This window comes from Loa loa, assembly GCF_000183805.2.
Source record: "Loa loa unplaced genomic scaffold supercont3.32, whole genome shotgun sequence".
Classification (NCBI taxonomy): domain Eukaryota; kingdom Metazoa; phylum Nematoda; class Chromadorea; order Rhabditida; family Onchocercidae; genus Loa; species Loa loa.
The window spans coordinates 343,120-354,277 of NW_018108212.1; the positions used below are offsets into that span (position 1 = coordinate 343,120).

General features: G+C 32.6%; 3 protein-coding genes across 4 annotated transcripts in view; 2 read left to right on the forward strand and 1 right to left on the reverse strand.

The window, feature by feature from the left end:
* Positions 1–1,320: 1,320 nt before the first annotated feature.
* LOAG_07642 (hypothetical protein) lies at positions 1,321–3,774 on the forward strand (the record flags this gene model as incomplete). The annotated part of the gene is made up of 3 exons (XM_003143175.1): positions 1,321–1,422; positions 3,080–3,181; positions 3,652–3,774. The coding sequence occupies 3 exons, from the start codon at positions 1,321–1,323 to the stop codon at positions 3,772–3,774; spliced, it is 327 nt and encodes a 108-aa protein (XP_003143223.1).
* A 1,900-nt stretch (positions 3,775–5,674) lies between these two features.
* Positions 5,675–6,721, forward strand: LOAG_07643 (hypothetical protein; the record flags this gene model as incomplete). The annotated part of the gene is made up of 4 exons (XM_003143176.1): positions 5,675–5,710; positions 5,789–5,995; positions 6,158–6,229; positions 6,578–6,721. The coding sequence occupies 4 exons, from the start codon at positions 5,675–5,677 to the stop codon at positions 6,719–6,721; spliced, it is 459 nt and encodes a 152-aa protein (XP_003143224.1).
* A 2,994-nt stretch (positions 6,722–9,715) lies between these two features.
* Positions 9,716–11,158, reverse strand: part of LOAG_16985 — a gene marked incomplete at both ends in the record, with an annotated part of 8,670 nt that continues 7,227 nt past the window's right edge. Inside the window, 5 exons of one of the 2 annotated variants that reach the window (XM_020449640.1) lie at positions 9,716–9,922; positions 10,045–10,107; positions 10,285–10,439; positions 10,728–10,844; positions 10,920–10,994. In XM_020449640.1, the coding sequence (XP_020306817.1) occupies positions 9,827–9,922; positions 10,045–10,107; positions 10,285–10,439; positions 10,728–10,844; positions 10,920–10,994 (506 nt within the window). The remainder of the gene's footprint in view (positions 9,923–10,044; positions 10,108–10,284; positions 10,440–10,727; positions 10,845–10,919; positions 10,995–11,158) is intronic. The other variant, XM_020449641.1, reaches the window with a different exon arrangement.

The window sequence follows — 11,158 nt, forward strand, 5'->3', positions numbered from 1 at the left end:
TCAAAGATGTAGGAAACGAAACTAACCGCTTTTTTGATATGCAGACAGGCATAAATACAGATATGTTGCTTCCAATTAATTAACATATAAACAAGTGCATTTAAGATAGTAATAATTCTTTTAGCATTTGTTTAAAAAATTCTTATTTTGAATGAAACTAGGCTTCTAATTCATATCTTTCATAATGGTTGAATCAGTTACAGCACTTGATGAAATGTTACGTGTTTAATTTTTAAGAATCACTTAGAAAATTATTATCTCATCTAAATCTCCTTCTATGCTTAGCGCAATGCTTTCAAAGCTGAATAATATGCAACTGTTCCCTTTGTTTAAATAAAAATAATGGCCCAATACGTCGCCACTTAACTCTACTCAACACAATCCTGATTTATTTTCTCTCCGTTTACGAATTGCTACTTCAATATTTTTCCCGTTATTCTACGTTATTAATTTGGACTTCATTCTACTATAATCGGAATTAGTTCTAGCCTATTTTTATTGTATTTGTTATTTGAACAGCAATAAAAAATAACTACTATACTCCTCGAACACATAACCAATCATTTTTTCAAAAACATAACTGCTTTATTACTAACAAGAACAGCAATCCTCATCTTCTAATTCTCATAATTTTTGTCACGACACTGACTGTTAGTGACATTGTAGATGGGATCATAACGGAATGTGATTCAATTTCTTTAATTTGAGTAGGAAAAGCAATCAATGGTAGCAGGAGGGATTGGCTTCAAAAGATATAAGGAGTTTTTGTATCGAAATAATTTGTATTTTCCTTTTTCCTTTGCTTAATAATCGCTTTAACCTCCGGTATTTCATTATTACCTTAAGTGAAATAGAATGGACAAAAAGAGAGTGTCGAGAATTCCGAGAGCTTTATATTACAGTCTTTGTCCAATGAACTATTCATGATGTAGCAAAGTGTATGGTGGAAATATTTAACTTGGAATTTTATAACATTCTGTACTTCATGGAATCGAAGGAATTATAAACAAACGGAAGGAAGTGGAAGAGACAAAAAGAAATGATTCAAAAAAAGAAAAAAAAATGAATGGAATGTCGTTATTTAATTTCCTAAAACAAAATGCTCATTTTTAAAAAGGTTTTGCAGAGAAATTTTTCGAGAGTTTTATATTACAATTAACAATCAACAATTAACGTTGAAGTCTGACAAAAGTGGACAAATAAATTAAATAAACTAAATAACACAAAATACTGTTATTAAAATATTTATATTGGTGAGACATACCTTGGAATAAAAAAATGATTTGACCGTACCTGTTATTTGCAGAATCACTAGTTGCTATGCAATATGAGACAACAATCAAAATTAACGTTAAAATCCTCATCCCATCTGTCACTCTTTTCCTCAGTTATCCAAATAACAATAATATTGAAGTTGTTGCTGTTGGTCTTTCCTGATGGCTATGCACAAATCATATTGGTAAGACATATAATATCAGTAATAAACAAATATAGAAACTTCAACAGTCACAGCAAAACGAGAAAAGTTCATTCAATTAAAAAACTAAAGAAAAATCTAACTCACTGTTCAAAGTATTAAAGTAAGTAATATCGAAGCTGTTATTACTGTTGTATTAATGACTGGTGAAAATCATATTGATAAGATGTATGAAGTTTAAAATTAGTCACAAAAAGATATAATGAGCAAATTTTAAGCAAGGGGCAAGAGAGTAAATAATGACAGTAAGAATAGCAAATTTACAAACATATTTAAGACAAACACTTGAATATGATGAAAATAGACAGAGATATGTAAACAGGTGAAATAGATAATGCACTGTTGTAGTTGAAGGTGACTTACCACCAATACCAATAGTGAAAAGATGAAAACATTACGTTCTGTGCTCAAAACTTTCTTGAAATAAAGAGGGAAGAGTAAAATTTAAGAAAGATAGCCTAATTGTTCACGTCTAAAATGCGCTGATGTAATTAACCATAATGAGATGGAACATTAGAATAACAAGGAGTCACAAAGGACACAATGGCTGTTGCTGTAACAACTAAATGCAAATTGAATGTGGAATGCGCCTCCAAATATTTCATTCTATTTCTAATTTAAAAGCAAATGTCACTATTAGAATGTTATCAATAAGTCTTTTGTTAACAGGGAAATAATTATTCGTCGTCGACTTAGCCATTTATTGCTAAGAACTTTACTGAAGCCCAAGCCTAAATACTTTGTGGCCAATATTAATGAGAATTTTAAAGTAGCATACTAGATCTTATAAGAATAAGCGTGATAGACCTCAGATGTCTTAGAAATTAACATTTAATATAGCTCAGCATGCAATTTAATGGCTACAAAAATGTGAATGAGGAAAAATAAAATATGCAGAATTATTAATATCTAAAATGACCTTTTATGAGGAGTTGGGATAGAAGTGTTTTCAATGATTTGACCTCTCCTTTGCTTATTTTTTCTCATTAGGTCATTTCAAAATCTTCAGCCATGACATACCCCTCTATATCCTTTTCTGGAACATGACAAGAAGGTGGTATTCAACATAAGTATATAGTATAATACTAATTAGGACTTCAACAACATCTGAATCTAAACCGAACATATCTTGAGTGTTAAAACTCGGTTTATATTCCAAAACTTTACTGTTTAATTACCAACACCAAGAAAGAGGAATCCTTAAAAAAGTAAAATCCGACAAGTAATAATGAATAAACCGATAACAAAAAAGAGAAAGCTTACAATGCATGAACCTTGCAGCCTTGTAAATCTTGCAGTTTATAAGAATCGACAAATTAAAAGAATTACCTCAGAAGTAGAAACATTATGTTACTAATATTGACGATTATTATTAATAAGGGAATCATTTCTGTACCGTTATCATTACTGTCAAACTGCATAATTATAAAGTCCAACAGCTAAATTTCACCTTAATGGAAAAAAAATTGGAAAAACACAAAAGCAAAACTGCTAAACTGTCCACAAAACAATAATAATTATGTACAGATGACAACTTACGCTGAGATTATAATTGATGTAAAGTAGTTCTCTTTTTCAAAAGAATAAAAATAAACTTTTAAGGTTAATGTTGATAAACTGAGTCTGAAATCATCAAAAATGGCTTTTGTCAACTTCATTAAATCATTTCGAGGTAATGAACCGGGCTTTTTAAGATGGCAAAAGGTAACAGTATTTTGAAATATAACCAGGATTGGCTTAAAATATGTGATATTGTTTTTCATTAAACTCTGATCGACTATGAAATTGTTTAATTTTTGATATGCACAACGTAAACACTGCATAATAAAAACTCTTCTCGATGAACTGATCGTGGATTACGGGTGAGATTGAAATTCATGATCCATGATAAATTTGGAATGAATTTTTAGACTGCTCTTCAAAACTTCTGGATTTTTCTCTACGATTTTTTCGCCACAAAGTTGCACAGACGAACGGCACAAATTTATAAATACTTGGAATTTCTTATTAGAACGTTTTTTTTCGAACCACAAAATTTATTTCTTCAGACTACTTTGCAGCGGGGATTGTGAATTAACTGGATGTATAATCACAATTAGATGGTTAAATGGGATGCACATGCAACCAATCCAAAACATGAAAACATTTATGACAAAATAATATATTATTTAAAGTCAATAATTGGTCGCACACCGCATATTGTAATTGTTCAATTGAGCTTCCCCGAAGAACACAGCATAAACAAGGGAAATACTTTTAGAACTACTGCACAACATGAAACTTCATACACGGATTAACCACCGGACATCTAAAGAAGTTTGTCCTCTAATAACATAATTAATGAAAGCAGAGTTGATGGAGAAAGTTACTTACTGTTTACAACTTCCAACTTCGGACTGGAACTACTTTGCTTTAGTGACAAAGATATAGAAATGTTGGTGGTAGCAATGAGTATTAATCTATTGATAATAACAAAGAGGGAAGAACGAAAGGAATGAACATGCGGATTTTCTAAAAACCGTATAATACCGAGATTTTTTTGCGACTATTCGTAAGTGCTCATTTTTTTATTATCATTAAAACAGGTGCTCATTTGAGACCAACTGTATTGCTATTACTTTTGGACTGTTACTTTCAGGCAGTTGAAATCACACCTATGGACAGTGATAGGTGACAAAATATAACGGCATAATAAATCGTTTTAAATACCAAGCAAATACGATTCGATTGGTCATAAACACACAAATACAGTCAGTACAGAGGAGAGAAAGGAAATGAGACTGTTCTTCCAATTGATAATTCCAGAAGTGTTTGCCGCAAGAATTATGCAGCCTCGATTGCCTTCAAAACGTGTATTCATTACATCATATAAACAGAAGCAAATTGATATATAGGAACACAAACACACTGACACGACATATCAAGTGACAATTCATTTCGATTACAAATATTTCCAAAAAGTTTTTCCTCGCCTTAAAATTTTATTTTTCAAGAATAGGTTACTTACTTCCAAAACATATGAACTCTATAAAAGTTTAACGGTTATACAAGAGGCAAACGTTGAGAGGCAGAAATGGGATTGAATCATGTGGATCAAAATGGGTTAATAAATGCAGAGAGAGTAAAGTAGCATCAATCCGAAATCCAGTCCGACCACTTCGGAATAATGGATGGAAAAAGTAGGCAGGGAAGGATAAATGACACTGTAGCTGTACATTGTAGTAATTTAACATGAAAAATTAGGAGGTTGTAGAAGTTCATATCTCTCTAAACAGAATTGAATGAATATTCAAATAACAGAAGTTAATCACCTAGGGATTGATTTTAGATGGAATTCACCACATGAAATTCATTATAAATTCTATTGAAATCTGCAAAAAGCTGTGAAAATAAACAAAAGAAGCAAGATAAACAAACATTATGATAGTTGCCATTTTTTGATTTTAAATCCAACTTTGTTCTGACAATTGAAAACGACTAAATTCCATCAGATTATATCGCTTCAAATAAGCTGTCATTATTTATTGCATCGCAACGCTTCTTCCGAAACGGTTGCTTGTCGTTTTATTCAGAAAGGATATTCGAATTAAGGATGAGAACGATAAACGTACGATGTAACTGGAATGATATTCATGAGGTCGGGAGAGATGAACTGTTAACGGAAAACAAGGCTATTTGTTTACTTCAATCAGTTCACTAAAACAAATAAATCGAGAGGGTATAGGTAGTACAGAGGAAATTGAAATTTGATCATTCCTCCTCTACAGCTTAAATGTTACTATGAAATTTGAAACTGAAACAAATCAAGAAAATAATGTTTTTTTTCATTGTTCTTATTATAAAAAACAGTATTATTCATGAAGTTATCATTAGTGTTACGGTAAATGACTGTTGATTAAATAGGTGTAAACAATGATGGACTGATTCTCCCATCCGTTTCATTACTTGAAAGTAACTCAAATCTGGTGCTGCAATACTTGGATGTAGAGAGATCAATCTCATCATAAATAGGTTAAAAGAAAATTAAGTAACGGCGGTACAGATTCGAGTACAATTATGCGCATCACTTCAAAAATGTGCCAACCGATTACACTGGAAAACTTTATCGTTTGTCATAACTCAATATAGCAATTCTCTTCACTTTTCCGTTCAAGTTACAGTATCCCCAATATTGAAGTCTGAAAAAAACAAAAGCCAATGGTACCACCACCAGTTCAAGAACAGCAAAAACAGGTAGCACCATTATCAGTAATAAAAGTTTAGAGAGAATAGTGCACTACTATTATTATCAGAAACAGAAAACCTCTTCAGGAGAAGGCTATACAATTGAAAACAAGACTTGAAAATAGGCCTTCTGAAGACATTAAATCGGAGAAGTCATCAAAAAAAGCTGTATTACTTCATGCAGAGAAAGAAATCTCAGGGTTAGCATCAACAATACAGAAGCCTGAGAGGCAATTGTCAGTGGAATCTGAAACAGCAGCAACGATGGAATCTGAGATGAAACTTTCACAGCAGGTACGTTTTCAATCGAAGAATACATGCGATGAATTTTTCAACATTTTCAGTTTATGAATGATCCGAAGCCAATGTTCAGCACTACAAAATGTCGGGAAACATATACCCTTCATGAGTAATAGTATTAAAATCAAATGATTTCTGCATATGCTCTGATATTAGGTCCAAAAACAAAAAGAGAAATCAAATATTTCCAAAGGACAGCAAAATGGCAAACGTGATGCCGCTACACAGGTACATTTTATTTCATATATGTAGAAATCTGTAAAATGCTTCCTCAATTTGAACACACTTTATAATCAGCATTAACTGAAATTGAACAGCAAATTCACAAAATAGTTCACGACTGTATTACGCAAAGAGTTGAGCCCGGTTATCTCTTCTTATAACGCTATTGTTAAATTATTCTGTTTAATTTTCCAATTGACTAAATTGTCTTTAGTGAAGTTGTATGACTTTAATAAAATAAAATGTATTTTTAGAACTATCTTTAGTAAAACTGTACTTTACAAGAGTACTTCCAGGTGATAATTAGAATTTTATTTTTATTATAAGATCCTTTATAGCACAATTCAGTTGCAGGTCGATATGGAAGCAGGAAAAGGGCTTCAGAAACTAAGTGGCTTCACTACTGTACTTTTTGGACCATACCCACTAATTAGAGGTGGGATGCAATCAGTAAAATGTGTACAGGTCGGGGAAGGCCATATCCAACAAGTCAAATAGTTACCGAATAAAGTAAACTTGAATTTTTGGCTACATTCTGAAAAAAAAATCTTTGCCAATTGGAAATAGATCGAGATTTCGGTAACCGATCTCCAATAAACAAAGAGACAACAGTTTTAAATCGAAATCTGCCAACTCTTGAATCCCTCTACTATAACATTTGTTGGGTAAGTGTATATATTTGGATTGCATATATGATTGTAATATGTTATACATATGTATTAAATGCGATGGTGGCAAAGTAACTTTAATATAAACTATATACCATAAGGAAAGATATGAAAATGGAATACGAGGGACTTGTTTGAAGACTACAAATTTTACGTCAGATGCTGACATTTTTAAAGATACTTTTCCAAGCAATAACAAAGAAAAATCAAAGATTTTGAACGCGGTGCGACAGAAAACAAGAAAGGCTGAACATATGTGAATCCGATGTGAGAAAACTGAAACAGAAAAACTGAAAGGAAGAAAGACAAGAAAGCGTCCAAACCTGTTATTAGCATATGATCGGAACATTAGCAGAAAACCGGACACTTCTACCAACTTCCTAAACCTAGACTCATCAAAGCTATGAAGACCTGCACCTGCTAAATAATCGAACCACGGCGTACAAAAACAGAACTTAAATGAATTTTGTTTTTCGAGAATAATTAATATTTGTCAAATTCCAAAAAACCCTGCTCAGCACTTTGCCTAACCTTGAGCCTTCTAAGTTATTTACTATACATACTATGCTTGACTGCATAAGTCACAATCAAAAGAAATGAAGGTGTATTTTGTGCTTCGAGATGCTGAAATCGTCTCAAATCCTGAGCACAAAGTATATTTAACGACGGAAAATCCATTTAGGTTATAGGTTATAAAGAATCTAAGCAAAGTAGTGCGGCGTTTTCTAACTTTTCTTAACACAGCAAATCTTAATCTTTATGTATCACTAATTACCTGAGGATAACCTGAAAGACAACTGAGATAAATGTCATTAAACAGTCGATGACCTGCAAAGAGCTCATCGATTTTTCACGATTCCAACATTTATAGCATTCAAAAAAATATATCAGTTACTTTCGTTTACACTTTCTCATCAAGTTTAGTTTCTGAAAACAGGCAATAAAACTGGTGTTTGGAAAAAAATGCACATCAACGGTGTTAACATGATTGAAAGAGGAGAAGTGAAGTTGGTCAGCCAATGATCAGTAAAGCTAGGAAAGGACAAAAGGCATAAAATCATTGGAGAAAATTATCGCCATTCGAAAATGGAAGAAAAATGAGATTCCATAGGTAAAACCGTACTGAATCTAAAAATTAACAGTTATCAGGATAAAAGTTGTATAGAATCAGTTATCACAGATAACTGGAAACACGTCATTAACAGTGATACTGTTAGCAATAAGAAAACATATCCGACAGGATAAAACAGTAAGAATCAAGGTCGAAGCTTCTCAGATTCTTCTGAAACAATAACAAGCACAAAGTTGCTCCTTTCTCTGCTGTTGTTAGTAACAGACTATTACAGTCGAGAATAGAGTAAGTACTTCGACCTGGTTATAATTTCAGTTGCAAGGAGTCAAAACGGGCACCGCTGATCGATTGAAAGCATGAAATAGTTGTACACGTAGATGTGATGATCATTTCGAAACGAAATTATCCATAATTAAATTCGAATACTTAAGTTTGCTCCTGATACATACATAAATTGATTCCAACCATTCTACAGTAGAAACTAATCTATCCAATTTTTGCAACCACGAACAGTAAATGATGTTTGAGAAATGGCAATACTTGAGCTTACCAACTGATTTTAGGGCTTAATGGTAACAAATTTGGAAGTGATTCGACAGTCCACTTACAATGCCTATTATGCATTTATCTTCGATTCTAAAAAATGCGTACTTACATTAACTCCCACTGTAGAACAGTAAACTAACATTTGCAAACTTATTTTAAACAAAACTGATCCGGTAATTTAACAAAAACTATGTCTACGATGATTTAATTACATGAAGACATGAAAGAAAACTTGCTGGAAAAAAGCTTGTTGCTTCAAAACGGCCTGCTTATTCTTATTGGGCTCATTTTGTTAAACAAGTGATAAGTTAAGCAGCACAGGGTCGAAAACGAAAGGACGAACAGACATCTAAAAATCATGTAACATGACAGTGAGCAAGTAACATTAAGGAGACAGAGAGAAACAAAATTAAAAACCGCTTAGAAGTCGTCGAACCATATAAAGATCATCATCATACAATAATACTGATAACAGCTTAAATTAACAATGAAATGTCATTATTCAGCAGAAATAAAAAACAGTGAAGAGCAAAAAGGCTGAGATTCTCGCAAAAATTTCTCTATTAGCAATATCAACAACGGAGACAGTTGGTCCTCATGTATTTATCTTCCCAGTTCTCACAATATTTCCTGAGTAGCACAGGCTTGCCCTACTTCCTCATGTGTTTGACCGGTCAGGACGAATTAATTTCAACTAAAAGCGAAATAGCATAACAATAGATAGTTATAATGCGAAGACAAAAATTTTGAAAGCCTTTTTGCATCACCGGACTTATACTGATTAAGCGATCATTAATTCAAATTTATCACAATAAGATGCTATTCATAGCACGCAAATGATTAAGAAAGTTCTATTGATTTACCAGTATGCTCTTCTGAGCTTTCCAAGAAGTGTTCAGTAAAGAACAGACCTTTTACAGAACGCGCAGCATTGGGGTGTAACTACTGGAACAAAACAGGAAAAATATAAACATAAAGTTATAAGCATTTTGTAGTCCCAAGCTGCGTACCTGTAATAGAATAACTTATTTGCCGAGAAATGTACAGAAATAATAAGCAATTTTATGCAGCAAATCATCCTAAAACTACTGTACATTACAATAAGCATAAAGCACAGCAATAAACATGGTGCATTATTATTTGTATTTTATTATGTTTTTTCATTATTACTTTTCATTTGTCTTGTATATTTTCAAAAATGATTAAGTGGATAATGTCAAATTTGTTTACGCACCTCGTGATAAATGGTTGTAACTCTGGATTTTTATTTTATTAAAAGAACGACAATGAGAATGACGAATCGATTTCGTGTAACGCCTAATACACCATCCAAATTTTACAAAGAAGCAGTAAGGCATTACGAGCAGCATTTTCATGAGCAGCCTCTTCGGTATTTCCACTTCCGTGACATACCTTAAAATCAGTTTCTATTAAATTCACAAATTAACACGAAAAACATCATAAAAAAAAGGACAGATGCAAGATTGGCACTTTAATATCGTTTTAAAAATAGACCTAAACAAGTTAAAACTTACGACAGGCTTATCGATCCCAATCGAAATAAGTGAAAAATACTGATCACCAATCCCACTCGGAGTCTAAACCACATCATATTTGGATGACAGTAAACAAATTATCAGTCCTCTCTTTTAATCTCTATTTCATCAATCAACTTAATAGCAATTATTTCTTTAATAACTGTCAGGCAGTATATCCGAAGCATCACATACAACTGTTTTTTTCCCTTCTCTTGATTAATAAACAAAATGTGGTACCACAGGAAAATCGGTATAATTAACAGAGAATTTGTAGTGCTCGGCTATAGATCCCAGATGACGTCTAGCAGCTGAATATGCAGTGGATGACGGCATCTCATTCAGAGACATTTGCCCCATCTGGCGACCCACCAACACAAACCCGTCACCCTCTACTGAAAAAATTATCGCGGAAATTGAGAAAATTGATTTACTTATCTAATAAATTAAGATTTAAACAACCAACAATTTATACTCAGCAGAATTTAAACATAAACATGAAAAGGGTTCATGAAAAATCCTTAAATTCCGTTCAGACTCTTTCCTGAACAATTAATTAAAAAGGGTGGTATCTAGAAAATAGGATCCTATCCAAAAATTTAAACCTTCCGAAAGAGAGTAACCTTTCTACAAGTAAAAATTATATTGCATTAGTTCTAATACAGATGCATTAATTCCAATACATTTTTCATCTATGTTCAGTGTGTGAATGATATTACAACACTTGAAGAATTCCTGAGCCATTTCAGCAATTTCTTTCTTCTCGATCTCGGTAAGCCATTTTTTCGAATCGCGACCTTCTAAAATATACAATCAGAAAGCTACAAAGATTTGCAAAGAATCCAAAAACTGCATTATGAAAAAATGAAACGAACTTTTGCGAAGCTTGTTGACAACAACTACATCCGATTTCAGCGGTGTTATGAAAGCCGAAGGGTAGCTGCCATCATCTGTAACAGAATTAACGTATATGAAATAGCAGAAAAAATTGTATGCATATGATATTCTCAAAAAATCACTCTACTGATCAAAGTCATCAATAGGAAGCCTAGGAATCTCAAGAAAAATTCATTAAGCAGCAATCAGGAAATAAAAAACAAAAAGCTAAAACATC